General features: G+C 41.3%; 1 protein-coding gene across 31 annotated transcripts in view; it reads right to left on the bottom strand.

The window, feature by feature from the left end:
* The window catches only part of ARPP21 (cAMP regulated phosphoprotein 21), a 148,621-nt gene that overhangs the window by 74,919 nt on the left and 58,692 nt on the right, over positions 1 to 15,010 (bottom strand). For 14 of the 31 annotated variants that reach the window (XR_013960972.1, XR_013960973.1, XM_080675965.1 and 11 more), the window contains exons 10-11: positions 7,195 to 7,303; positions 5,185 to 5,286 (exon numbers count right to left, since the gene is read on the bottom strand). The exons of 5 other annotated variants lie outside the window; for them this stretch is intronic. Coding sequence is in view for 22 of the 26 variants with exons in the window: in XM_080675965.1 (XP_080532091.1) it covers positions 5,185 to 5,286; positions 7,195 to 7,303 (211 nt within the window). In the remaining 4 variants the exon portion in view is untranslated. Of the gene's footprint in view, positions 1 to 5,184; positions 5,287 to 6,212; positions 6,807 to 7,194; positions 7,304 to 15,010 lie in introns of those variants that run through there. 12 more of the 31 variants (XM_080675948.1, XM_080675944.1, XM_080675949.1 and 9 more) reach the window with 4 other exon arrangements.

The raw sequence follows: 15,010 nt of genomic DNA, 5'->3' as shown, positions 1-15,010 counted from the left end.
CAAGTGACCTGCTAAAGGAATAAATAGAAGTTTAACAGGTCCATTTTAAGAGAGAATAAAACTAAAGAATAATAGTGACCTTTCAGTAGCAAATGCTTGAATTCGAAGATGCCGTTAATGTAACCACTAGTCAGAGCAGCAAGCAGGATATTGGTTTCTCAGTCCTTTTTATTGGAGAAATCATTTCCTTCCACTAAAACCAAAGGGCTAGATTTGGGCGTAACGTTTTTCTCAGTGGTCTGAGCATCCTGGTGAGGGCATCTTTAGAACTACTCCTGTTTTAACCTCTGTGCATTTCACATGCATCCTTGAAGTCAAGTGTGCCCCAACCTTATTTAACAACAGGCAAAAACTTTAGTCAATTTCCAAAAAAAGCTTTTCATAAAAGATCTGTGAGTACAGGAAATATCTTGCTGTCTTTACTTCCTTTAGTTTGGGTTTTGCTACTGGCTTGAGTCAAGTCATGGTAAGGGGAAGAAAGTGAGATTGTCTCAGAGATACATTATGAATTCAGTTCTTTCCTACAGCTCAGCTCTGGCTGGGAAGAGGTCAGTTACATTTACAATGTTCTGGCTGGGTTTCGAAATTACTGAAACTCTACCACTACTTTGAAGGACTTGATCCAAAGACATTCTAACCTCTTCACACGCCTGAATCTAATGGCATTTTGGGAAGAGTTAAGCAGTCTGAACTCTTTGAATTAAAAAAATAATAATAAAGCACCTACAGGTTAATAATACCTTTCCTTAAAACATATCCCAAGAGTACTTTTTCTGATTTTTGTGGAAAGGTCATAAAAATCATCTCATCATCCCTCCACCACATTTTCATAAATAACACAGAAATGGCTCTGGGCCGTCATTCAGTAGCTGATGCATATAAACTTTCAAAATTAAGTAGTATTAATAACTTGCACATTTTAATAGCAGGGAAAGGTAAAATTGTCACGGGGATTAATGCAGCGTTCGAAGCTGTCACACACTCTCAGCTATAAAGGGCTCATTTTTTTTTAAGGAGAAAACGATTTTGCCTAATGGGTTGCAGATTTCTCTCCCACATCCCACCCCCAACCCAGGTGGCACCGAGTGCCCTTATCGGTCCTTGCAGAGGTGGAATCCCAGAACATGAAAGCAAGCCAGGATGCGCTCCTCCCCGAGGCCCTGTTTACACATCAATACCCTTCAGAAATCACTCTCCAGACAAAACATGTCTTTTTCCAATATATTGCTTTCTCAAATGAACCCTCCCCAAACTAGCAGCATTGCACAGGATTCATCATGAAGCAAGCTGAAGGAAATACAAGTTATACTTCAAACATGTCTGACTACCAAAATACACTTATTTATTATTTGAGAACTAAATTGTTCTGTGTTCTGACTTACAACAATTTAGTTCTCAAATAATGAACACATTTGTCTCAAGGTGCCAAAGTTCTCAAGCTGAATTTGAAAATTGTTTTCTAGAAAATCCCCGAGTAACCTGGATATTCTGATGGTGCACCTGTGTACAAAAAGCACACACACACACAAGATACACACACACCTTAGACATCACAATACATTTCATCTATAAACTATCAAGAATGCATCCAATTTTAACATCAATTTGAATTTTGCTGAAGTGCAAATACCAGGAAATGTTTCTCTAGAATTCTCCATTGCAACTTCAAGTAAAAAAAAAAAGCTGCTTAAGTATATAAATATATCAACTTGTCTGAATGACTCCACTACTTAATAATTAGCAAGGAAAACTCTCTTTATTACCTGTTTTTAAATTATGAGAGCACTATATTAAAGACCAGCGAAGAAAGAGATTAGATGTCTATAACTTAGTTTCCTTATGCTGGATTCTTTGCATTTGTTTTGTAATTGATTTCATAGAGTTTAATTATTATCCACGGACCTCAACAGTGTGGGCAGCAGCAATGATCCCTTGGGAACCTGGAGTTGCAGAGATGAAGGTTATTAAAGTGTCCTGTCTTTGTATAAGTGATAGGAAGATGTGTTACTATATGTAGGGTGTCCCCCCAAAATGTATACACACGTAACAGCTGATAGCTCAATTGATATCTCTTTCTTTTCAGATTTAACCCATTAGAATGAATAATTATTCAAAGTACGTATACATTTTTTGGGGGACACCTATATATTCAAGAAAGTTCCTATCACTGTTATGTCCTTGAGTCTGTGTTAACAGGGGAAGAACGGTAATATCCTGTTAATGCAGGATTACCCCCAATGATCCTGACTCTTGGTATTCACTATCTTGTGTAGTATACTTCTCTCATGGGACCAGGACCAGAATATGGGTTCAACAGAATACAGCAGAAGGGGAGGCATGCCACTTCCGGGATTAGGTTATAAAAGACGGTGTCTTCCATTTCAGGCCATCTTTTTCCTCTGGGGTCACCTGCACTGGGGAAGCTAGTTGCCATGTCTTACAGACACTCAGCAGCGCATGGAGAGGCCCACATCATAAACACTGAGATCTTCAGCCTTTAACCTGTAAGGAGCTGAAGCCTTGCAGCATGTGAGTCTGGAAGCACCTACCCACTCACTGTGCCTTCAGATGACTGCAGCCCAGCTGACAGCCTGACCTTAACCTCATGAAAGACCTTGAGCCTTGAGCCAGAATCACTCAGTCAAACCAAACCACTTCCAGATTCCTGACACCATGGAGTCCGTGAGATAAGAAGTATTGTTTTGTTGAAAGCTGAAAAATTTGGGGAATATTTTTTTGTGCAGCAATAAATAGCTAACCCAGGGAACGTCGGTGGTATGACTGCATTGTCTCCGTAGAACTATCAGATGAGGGAGCAAGAGTGGCCCTTAGCCTTTACAGGATGATGAAAGTTATAAGAATCAAATAAACACTAGAGACCTTTTCCTTAGAAAAATGCACATCTGCTCACGAACATAGCATTTTGCAGATGCTTTCTGGGGCTTTATTTAATCTCCGAAGCCCGTCTATGAACCTACTCTGAGCGCAGGGTGCCAAGTGAAACCCCTGCCCTAAGAGATCAGGCGAAGAGCAGTGTCCGAAACGAGGCTGAACGAGGAAAGCCAGCATGCTGGCCACCAGGGCGCCTACCAGAGGAGCTCAGACCGCTACTCGCAGAGAGAAGCAGCCATGGCCTTTAAAGGAGGATGTCGAATGATTGCACGGAATGGGTTGGCTATGGCAATAGCTTGGCAGTGACGCTCTCTCCCATGTAAGTCTGCTTTTCTTTTTTTTAAATGTCAGTGCAGCACGTGGCCATAGAGGCCTTAACCAGTTCACTGCCATGATATTTTGAATTTAATTTAAAAAAGGTCCTCTGCTTGCACCTATAGATGCTTTATCGTGTGCAAATGGTTAAACAGTAACACTTGCCTCCAAACTTTAAGCAGGGACTCAGGGCCTTTACAATTACTCTGCTTAATAGGGTCCTAGGGAAGTCATGCTGACCCTTTGACCGCGTAATGACCTCTTACTAGATGCGAAGGACAGGCAGGCATCAGCGATGCTCTTTTCTGTCCCCCGGCTCTTGAGTGTCTGGCAATGTGGCGCTACTCTGGGGAGAAAACAGGCATAATGTTGCTTGTACATTGTCTGGGTGATTTCTATTTGCTTTCGAATTAGTATTTACTTTTGAATAGAAGTGCAGAGTAAAGAGGGAAAATGTGTATGAGAGAGAGAGAGAGAGAGAGAGAGAGAGAGAGAGAGAGAGAGAGAGAGAGAGAGAGAGAGAAAATGAACTGGCTTTCAGAAAAGTGTCTCTCCATGAAGGTCACCAGACAAGAGCATGCCCCCTCCAGGCCACAGGAGGCCTCCTTACCCTAGCAGCACTAACACAGATCCTCTCATTATTTCATGCTGGTAGGCACCCAGCAAACACAACTGAAGGCCTATGTGTCAGGCTGCACCATCAATAACTGACCATAATAAAAGTCCAGGTCACACATGTACAGAGTCTTCTAGTGTTGTACCCAAACTTCACCCAGCTAGGGCTACCTCCATCTCCGTCGCTCCCACTCTCCTCATTCTAGAGTTCCAAGCCAGAGTATTCAATCATCCCAATTTGATTGTAATATATCCAAGAAAGGCAGAGGGGACCTGGAAGAGATGCCGGAAACCCGTATGAAGGTGAAGGGAATGGATAGCTAGTGTTGCTTCCTCTGCAGCTTCCTATCAAAGGACCCAGCACCGGCTGGAGGTCCTGGAACTGGCTTGGGCTAGAACCCACGGAGGACAGCAGTCCTCCTCCAGGCTGAGCTCGGAAGCCTAGGTCACTAGGCTGGCCTTGCAAGAGCCTCCAGGAGCAAATGGCAACAGGAGGGCAGATGGCCCACCTGACTCAGTAGATCTGGAAGTGTTGGCCCAGTCTACACAAAGGAGCTCACACCTCTACTTCTGCAGACAGCAGACCCGACATGATAGGAGGCTGCAGATGATTCCATGGGATGGAATGGCTATGGCAACTGCTTGTTCTTCTCATTTTCTTACATTTATATCCAGTCCTTTTTTTTTTTTTTTGGTACCTATTAGTTTTTACCTAAGTTAATTGCATTTTATTTTGACCAGAGTGAGTAAAAGAGTTTAAAAAAATCCCCACCACATCTTATTTGTGGAAATTTGAACAAAAGAGGTTGTTTTGTCATTATTCCCTTGAAAACTGCTTACAAAACTAATTTGATCTGAAACTGGGGGGGGGGGGGAAGTATCATTATTTAACTTTGCTATAATAAAAGGCCCATGCTTGCTAAGAATGCAGAAATAAGAAAGATAGAAAAAAGGAAGTTCCGTGCGTGTGTGTGATCAGCATACTCTTCCTTTGATTCTATTGCACAGTGTTAACAGGAAAAAGACAGCAATGTGACACCTATCTCCTGGCCAATACTGGCATCAAGGCATCTACTCAAACCTGGCACCCTGTCTCTGTACTCAAGGCCTACTGAACTGACCAAAATTATACCGCAGTTCCCACACAGGTCACATCCTAGGAACACGCGGGAGCCCCTGGCTCCTCTTCCATCCCTTCCCTGAACCCGGGCCTCTTCCAGAAACACCTGGAGTTCGCTGCAGCTCGATGTGTTCCCTGGCGCCAGCTTCCTTCGTCCCTGCCAGCTCGCTGTCTGGGGAATGAGGCTGCCTTACTGCTGATGGAAGGACCACACTAAAGAGGCAATTAAAACAACTACTCACATCGTGTGCAAATATTCTGTCCCTCACTCTCTGATACTCCTCTTCTCTCTCTTCAATTGATTTACTTCGTCTGTCATCTCTAAATGGATGCATTCTGTTTTGCTGAACAGAAAAAAGAAATCAGGAGGGTTACCCAAGTCGAGTTGTTAGAAGTCTACGGTTTAGCAACTGTCAGCTGAGGATAATAAATGTTCACTTAAATGGAGCATGAAAAGTCTCACTCCTTCTGGTCCCTGAGGAAGCTGGGAGGTGGGGGGTGGGGTGGGCGGGGCATGTGTGCTGTGTGTGCATGACAAGCAATGCCAGGGCATGTTCGCTGGTGGCCTCCTTGCTGGATGCAAGTAGCACAGGTGTTTCTGAAACGGAAGTACCTGGATGTGCCTCAGGTGTTCAGCCAGTTCAGCTATGTGACAGCGCACCAGTGATGGACTCTGTCTCCTTTGCTAACCTGTGTGGTTTTGACTTCTCAGAAGGAGGCAGAGTGTTGGTAAAAATGGAAGTGATGGCTAGATCAAGGTAGCTAAGGGGAGAAATGGCTTTGAAAACTTGGAGACTGGAGAAACCCAGCAAGGGGGTCAAGAAATAATGGGTGGGAAGGAAGATGTGGGCGCTATTCCTCTATATCCTATTTTTTTATTCACTCAATGACTGGTTCTGGGAATTGCATCTGGCATAGGAAGTAGGAATTAAATTTGAAATGTGCTTGTTGATCGGTGTCAATATCAAGACATCTAAGGTAACATTCAAAGAACCCAGCATAAAGATTGCCCTTCTTCATCTGAACCACATCCTGCATCTCACCTACCCTCCCGTCTTTGTCTTGCCATTCCTCACGAAATGCTCTGCCCTAACCATGTCCATCCATCCATTCAACAAACACCCACTCAGTACACGATGCAGGCACATGTCTCAGAGTCAACTCGAGCCACGGTGGAGCTCGGAGGTGGGTGCTGGTGTCGGTGGTGGTGGGAGGAAATGAGATACAAATGATGAACAGCTTTCTTCCTTTCTTTTTTTTTTTTAAGTGCATCAGAGGCGCACATACTGCCTTCCAGTGACTCACCGAGAATAATTAAAATAATAACTTGAGTGAGATGCTTATTATCTTGCCCTTAAGGATTTTAAAGCAAAGTCGTTTTCAAAAAAAAATCTATTTTGATTGTCAGAGACACAAAGTGTAATGGCATTTACATGACTTTCTACTGTTTTCTTTTGCCATTTGCTTAGCGTTCTCCCTAATAGCTCTGGATCCCACACCATCTGGAGAAGAGATTTGGTAAAACGTCCCCCCGCTTAGCGAGGTACCATGAGTCAGGCTACCTACAACAACACAACGTTTTATCACAAGCGAAATACACACACACGCGCGCACACACAGAGAGAATTGTGCTACAGTTCATGCAAAACAAGCAGACAATTTACACAGACAATAAAACATGGGCAGGAGGAGGGTTGGGAGACTAAAACATGAACTTGGTTCTTTGCTGTGAAGACTGATTGTAGGGTAGTTGCAAAATCCACCTGTCCTCACCATAACAAGGTTTGTTCTTTACAGCTACACCGGGTGATCAGCGGTCCGTTTTGATAATCCAGCTCAATTTGTGCACAACTGAAGGACAAAGCTGTAGGGAGTGGAAGGACTGCCATAGTTACACAGACATCTGCAAACGCGACTGACAGAGCTTTTCCCAACAGCTTGGAGCCTGTGGCATCCCAACCCCCAACAACATGCAGCAGGAACTGCGCCAAGCACCCCCATGCAGCCCAACACAGAGCCATCGCTAAAGCAACCAGGACGTGGGGTTTTGGCTCCCCACTGAATGCCAAAGGGGGAGGCAAGGCGGGCAAGGAGGTTGGAGAGAGGGTGGTAGTATCAGAGGCGGGGGCGGGGGGGGGCAGGAGGGGAGGGGGGCTAGGGAGAGGGAGAAAGGGGCCACAGAGGGACGACAAGAATATCAGTCAGCCCACCTTCAAAAACAACGTCAGCCACTCTCAAACTTGAGAACCAACCTGATTGTCTTCTTTATCAATACTAGAGTTATCTCGCTTCAAGATAAACCGCTTCTGGGATTCTTCACCTTTTTCATCTTTTAAATGTTCACAAAACCTTTGCTCTGGTCTGCCAGCAAAGTAAAACATATCAATAAAAAAGTTTTGCCTCCTGTTTAAAGTTATTTCTTAGTGTTCTTTTTTTTTTCCCCCACAGTGGCATTCAACTTTAAAAGAAAAAGTTAACACGCGGTTTTGACACTAGAATCTCTGGCAATATACAGGTAGCTAATGATCTGTCCCTTCACAGGTGCGGTTAGAATACCTTTGGTTGGTTTGAATGCGGAGTCTGTTTTGCTGCACGCTGCTCACCATGGCTGAAGTTTAAAAGCTATTGTGAAGGCCTGCACATATATACTGTGTAGATGTCCCTCTAGTGATCTGGATCGCCACTACTTTTTAATTAAATCAAGTTCCCGCCCATATTCTAGAACAAATTTACATGTTTAGAACTTGGGAGTAACACATTAATTTCCCAGCGTTCGGAAACGAGGAGAGACAATTCCCCGCATAGCCTCCTGTTAAGGAACTTCCTTAATCTGAACTGAGAGAGGATCATTTATAAATGATTGCCTTCTTTCTCCACTGATAACTGTCCTAGAATCTGGCTCCAGGAGGCTCTGACATCCTTGACCAAGTCTTGTAAATCCGTTCAGTAATTGGAGAAACTGGAAATATTTAGTTTAAACAGCTTAATGACTGATTAGCAAGGGGAAAGTGCTCCAAGCAGTTAGACCTTATTGATCAGTCAATTGATTTTTTTTTCGGTCCTCTTAATCATTTTGTATTATTACAGGAAAGGGCTCCACTTCCTTGTTCATTTCCCACACTCGTCACTGCACTTCAAAGAGCTCCACGAATGACTTGGCCTTGAGTTCCTCCCCAGAGGAAGTGCTAAAATATTTGTCCTAGGCTTAGGAACAGTTGTTATTTATGACTCTCATTAAAGTGTCCCTGTCATATCTGATGAATTACTTCCGAAGCTCAGTGGGTTTTCTATCCCTACTGGGTTCATTATGCCTTCAGTCATTAGGAAGTCACTTCAAAGTATCTGTGGCTTAATCTGGGTGACCAGTGAGTAAGGGCATGTCACCGTCCCTTTATAGATCCAAAAATAAGCCAATAGCACTTCGAAAACAATGAGTTCATTGAAGTGTATAATTCAAATATTAGTGGGACTCATCCATTCCTTAAATGCATACACATAAATTATACTGATACTAACAGATACTAACAGAAAACTGGAAGAATACCAGTTATAGCTTCTAGGACTTTGCATAATGTTTGCAAAATTTTATTCTCTTTTTCAACCCTTACAACTTGGATGTATGAGAAGCAAATATATTTTGCCTCATTTACAGATAAATAAACCACCCCTCAGTGACATTTGGCTCCAAGTTTATAGACTTGTCCACTAAGCCGCAGGCATCAGTCTATTGAGAGCTATGATGCGGCCCCTTCTGTTAATGCAGCACGCGGTGGGCCAGGGGCCTTCAACCTCACAATGAAAACAAAAACCCTGCATCGCATCATCTTAAAGATCAATGTGAACGTTTTCCACCACAATTAAAATGTAGTGAAACATCACAAACAATCTGGATGGGCAAATGTGACAACGCTCTAACCAACTGAGCTACCTGGCCAGGGCTAGACCTTCTTTTTTACATACTTAATCCTTAGTGTCTAGAACCATGCCTGGCATATGGGAGGCATTTGGTTAAACAGCTAAATGAATAGATGGATGAATGAATAAAAATTTAGTACAGCTGTATATAAATCAATGCAATTAAAGGAAAAGATCAACGGGTCACTGAATAAGATATGCAGTCATGCATTGTAAAATTATAAAACAAAAACAGAAGAGAGTCAAGTTAGTAGGAGCATAAGTTCAATAACAAGGAAAGGGAGACACGTTTTAACTTTGTTCCTCATCATTTTGAACACCCCCACCCCTTACCTATTTCTATAGCAAGCAAAATCTCAAATTATAAGAAGATCATTATGAGAAGATCTTTAAAAATCAAATCCATGTTTCACATTAAGGGGATCCAAAATAATCATGTTATTAAAGTTTTTAAAAATTTGAGGGTATCTTTGGAAGAGAGGTGGAAATAAGAACCTTAGCTTTTCTAGTTTTGGAATTCCTCAGTTTAGAGTGTCATAACTAGGAGAGAGCTATTCAAACACTATTTTTGAAATTTCATTTGCATTTCTTTGTAAGGCTGGTTTATTTGTTTTTCACAGCAGGGCATATTTAGGTAAAATGCTCCATCACATAAGTAAAGGGTAGTCAGAGGAGTTTGTTCTAATCAACAAGGTAAGTAATAGTTAGAGCAAGAATATTTCTTACTCTGATATAAATTATGCAAAGCGCATTTTCCATAACTGCTTTTCAAACAGCTTGTTTAAATTTTTTCAACATTAGAACCTAACATCCCAAATTATTAATCCACTTCATGATTTTCCAAAAATATTTTCAGAGATTATGAAGTAACCATCTGAAGTATGCGTAAAGGAAATAAAATAAACCTAATAAGATTTTTCCAGGTTGGTTTTATAGAGAATGATCCATGACTAAAAGCTAAAGAGCAATTTGCAGATGAAACTCATGAAAACTATAATACATAGCTAAAGTATTGCATGTGATTAAACTAGAAATTACTGATAATGTACCATTATAGTATACCTTTTAAAAATCCTTTTCATCACTAATTTAACATCAGAGTAATATTATTTCTTAGCCATAAAATGAATGAAACCAAAGTACTATATGTACCTTTTTTTAAAAAAATGGGAATACATTATTTTGAATGTATCAATATAAGGATGTAATGCTAAGAAAAGCTCCTCAAGCCTGCAAAATGTCATGGTCTTTATGAAGGTACTAGAGGCCCGGTGCACGAAATTCGTGCACAGGGCGGGGGGGGGGGGTGTCCCTCAGCCCAGCCTGCACCCTCTCCAATCTGGGATCCTCACAATCCACGACTGCTGGATCCTGCCTGCCTTCCTGATTGCCCCTAACCACTTCTGCTTGCCAGCCTGATCACCCCCTAACCACTCCCCTGCCAGCCTGATTGATGCCTAACTGCTCCCCTGCCAGCCTGTTTTCCCCTAACTGCCCTCCCCTGCAGGCCAGGTCACCCCTAACTGCCCTCCCCTGCAGGCCAGGTCACCCCTAACTGCCCTCCCCTGCAGGCCTGGTACCCCCAACTGCCTTTCCCTGCAGGCCTGGTCACCCCCAACTTCCCTCCTCTGCTGGCTTGATCACCCCTAACTGCCCTCCCCTGCAGACTTGATCGCCCCCAACTACCCTCCCTTGCAGGCCTGGTCCCTCCCAACTGACCTCCTCTACTGGCCTGATCACCCACAACTGCCCTCCCTTGCTGGCCATCTTGTGGTGGCCATTTTGTGTCCACATGGGGGCAGGATCTTTGACCTCATGGGGGCAGCGATCTTGTGTGTTGGAGTGATGGTCAATCTGCATATTACTCTTTTATTAGATAGGATAGAGGCCTGGTGCACAGGTGGGGGCCAGCTGGTTTGCCCTGAAGGGTGTCCTGGATCAGGGTGGGGGTTCCCTTGAGGTGTGGGCGGCCTGGATGAGGGGCCTGTGGTGGTTTGCAGGCCGGCCATGCCCCCTGGTGACCCAAGGGGAGGCCCTGGTATCTGGGGTTTATTTATCTTCTGCAATTGAAACTTTGTAGTCTGGAGCAGAGCCAAGCCTTCTGCTTGCTCTGTGGCGGCAGCCATTTCTGTTAGGATTTATGTATCTTCTATAATTGAAACTTTGTAGCCTTAAGTGGAGGCCTGGGCTGGCCAGGGTGTGCGGAAAGCTTGGCTCCCTCCATCGCCGGGGGCAACCCTAGCCTCCTGCTCTTTCCAGCCCCATGGCTGCCGCCATTTCTGTTTGGGTTTATGTATCTTCTATCATTGAAACTTTGTAGCCTTGAGTGGAGGCCTAGGCCGGCAAGGGCAGGTGGAAAGCTTGGCTTCCTCCATTGCCGGGGAAACCCAAGCCTCCCTCCTGCTCTCTGTGGCCATAGCCATCTTGGTTGGGTTTATTTGCATATTTGCTCCTGATTGGCTTGTGGGTGTGGCTTGTGGGTATAGTGGAGTGATGGTTAATTTGCATTTTACTCTTTTATTAGATAGGATTGATAACTAGAGTTTACTACTTATCTCAGGGGCATGCGTCACAGGTGCTTCAATTTCTTTTTTCTAGTGGATTTTAGTCCATGAGTTATTATTTCTAGCTTTCCTTGTATCATCAAAATGCAGAAAATATGAATTTAATATTTCTTCTTGATGAAAAAATCTCTTCCCTTTTAATGTAAAACAAGGTTTTCCCACAATTCATAGCAGGCATCCACTTTGTTCATGCATGGTGGATAGCACTGGCATCCCCAGCCAAACCTTTCAAAAATTAGAATTAACTTGCCCTAGCCGGTTTCTCAGTGGTTAGAGTGCCGGCCTGTGGACTGAGGGTCCTGGGTCTGATTCCAGTCAAGGGCACGTACCTCAATTGCAGGCTTGATCCCGAGCCCTGATCTGGTCACGTGTAGGAGTCAACCAATCGATGTGTCTCTCTCATATCCATTGATGTTTCTCTCTTTATCTCTCCCCCTCCCTTCCACTCTCTCTAAAGATCAATGGAAAAATATCCTCGAATGAGGAATAACAAAAAAAAATTAGAATTAACTCCTCATTGTTCCTTATTAGACAGCTCATGAATTGAGAGGAAGTGTGGCTGAGTGAAATACTATGTAAGTCAATCAATCAATTCTTCTAGTCAATTAATTCCAATTACAGTTAGAGTTTTTCTCTTTGAGCTTAAAATAGATGAGCAGTTCTTATAATGATTTTTAAAATCTTTTGTTCTACAAGTATTTTCAATGGTTTGCTCTCACTGCCAGTTTCTTGAGGCCAAATTTATTACTTTCCTTCCAAATAGCTTAGTCCTTCCCTGTCTTCTCCCTCCCTCTACACACAAATGAAGAATTCAATTCTATGAAGGTGTACAAAAACTTAGAATTTCATACTGAATAACTAAAAGATGGTCATCAATATGCATAAATATCTTAATAAAACAAGGTTGTTGCACACAACAGGATAAATATTTTGGTGGTGCAAGACATCTATCAAAAATATTTAAAGCCAAACATATTAGAGGAATCTAAGTTTCCATTAATGCTTTAAATTTTTCAATTAAAATATTTACAACTGATTTTTTTTTCTTTAAAAAACAAAGCCCAGCCATTCTTCTTTAAGTATTTCACAATCTCCACTATTATTTTGTCATTTTGTACCATTTTAGTCTTGTTAAGTGAGTCTATACCTTATAAATCCAATATAGCCAGTGCTTCCTCTATTAGCATCTTTCAAAAGGATTTTCTCAATTCTCTACACCTTTGAAAAGTTCATTTTATTCTTCTCTATTTTGATTGTGTACTGTGTGTATAAACAGAGACATGCAAACTAGCATGGGATACACCCTGACCCTCCTCTAATATAAGGCTATTCATGAGCAACAACAAAATTAAGCAGAATAGTCAAAGGCCACAAGGGTCAGTAAGACATCTTCTCTTAAATTGGTACCACTTCTCGGGCACACTGGCCATGGGCATTAAGAGCCTTGAAAGTGTCAATCCTCCTTGACACAGTGATTCTATTTCTACGACTGAAATCATAGGAAATAGTAATGAATTAATACACAGCTCCATTGATCAAGACAGCAACACAGTGGAAACCCATGGTGGATTGATTAAGTAACTTAAAATATCTCCATATGTAATATGCAACTTTATAAAATGATATTCCATACTTTACTAACATAGAAAAGCAATTAGTAAAAGATGTAGCATGATCACATTTGTTGAAACTACAATATATAATAATAACAACACTGGTAGAAGTGATTGTCTCTGGATGGTAAGATAATGGGTAACTTTTACTGCTAGCCTTTGATATACTTCTGATTATTATAGTAAACATGTAGTATTTCAGAACAACAAATTAACAAAAGCTATTAGTTTAGAAAGATAGGAAACAAATTCAACAATTTAAAAGTGGTTTGTATTTAATCACTGGATTATGAACAATGAAAATATTCTTACTTTCTGAATAGTTTCTAAATTTTTGTTCATGGCCTATATTATTTTATAATCAGCTAAAAATGTTTTATTTTGCCAAAGCAATTCTTAGTCTTTCTGCTGCTCTGCTACTTTAAAAAATACCAGGATTAATTATGGTCCCTGCTTCTGCTCTTGGCTTATTACATTAAGACCTTCCAATATATAAAATCCAATTAGCAAACAAACACATTTTATTGCTCTTTGTTGATCTATATGCATAGAAACATGCATTTACTAATGATAATAACTAGGTGATAGTGTCTAATCTCAACCTTTTTCTTCCTTTCAAAGGAGAAATCTAAATTATAATGATATAAAAAAGTAAGAGGGACAAGGAATAAAGGAGAAAATGTGTAATTTGAAAAAGAGAAATAAATCACTTGCAAACATGACCTGAAATGTTATATTATCTATTTGTGAGTTTGGCCATTTCTGAACTGTATGGAGCCCAGTATCAGCAACAATACCAAAGAGGCTTACACACCAGCTGGATCTACTTAGCTTCACAAAACAGACATATTGCTACAAGCGTGCCTATACACTGAGAATGTCCATAAAGGAAACATTTAAAAAGAAGAAGTCTGCCCAGCCAGCATGGCTCAGTGGTTGAGCATCAACCTATGAACCATGAGGTCACAGTTCGATTTCTGGTCAGGGCACATGCCCAGGCTGTGGGGCATGCAGGAGGCAGCCAATCAATAAGTCTCTCTCATCATTGATATTTCTATCTTTCTCCCTCTCCCTTCCTCTATGAAATCAATAAAAATATTTTTTTTAAAAAGAGGGCTAATACTGATACTGTCTTCTCTTTAAGCTCTCCATTCTTTCATTTCAATATTATAGGAACATCACTAAAAATATTATATGAACATTAAAGGGAAGTAGCATTAATATATCCGATGACTCAAAGCTCTACTCTCCACAAAACACCATGCATATTAGCACAACCCAACAACTTTACATAAAATGGACGTGAACTAGCATACTAAAAAGTAACATAGTTTTAAAATTAAGCTAAGTTTTAAACAATTCACACATAAATTGCTGATTGGCAAGCCTAACAGAATGTGGCTTTTCAAAACACCCATTACTGTGCTTTTTCAGCTCTGCAGCTTACTAACTGTGCGACTTCTTGCAAGCTACTGAACATCCCTATGACAGAAGTGTTGTTTTGTTGTAAAAAAAAAAAAAAAAAAAAAAAAAGGAAGTAATAACACTTATTCAAAAGGCTTAGGGGGATTAAATGAGGTACAGGCTATGCAAGCAAAGTGCCAAGCCCAATGCCAGCCACTAGCAAAGCACTCGGGAAATGTTACAAGCTACTCTGAGCACTTTTTACATTTTTCTGAGTAGCCTAGGTCTAAAAGTCCATCAATGGATATTGAACTGACATTTACATTCGTGTTAACCTTAATTAGGATAGATCCAATCTATAATAATCAAATAATGGTTTGATTCATCAGTTCCAAATAAACAAGTAATGATTTTCTTAAAGTATTATGTTCATTGAAAACTGCTGAATATGACTATTGTTTCTTGGCATTCAAGGCTTTTTTTGCTTGTATGCATATTGTAATGGTGTGTGAACAAGTATTCCATGTAAGCTTATATGCAAATATTGTATTTTTACTTGCTGAGAAGGTGCA

This window comes from Plecotus auritus (genome assembly GCF_963455305.1).
Source record: "Plecotus auritus genome assembly, chromosome: 6".
NCBI classification, from domain to species: domain Eukaryota; kingdom Metazoa; phylum Chordata; class Mammalia; order Chiroptera; family Vespertilionidae; genus Plecotus; species Plecotus auritus.
This window is presented reverse-complemented; position numbering and strand designations above follow the sequence as displayed.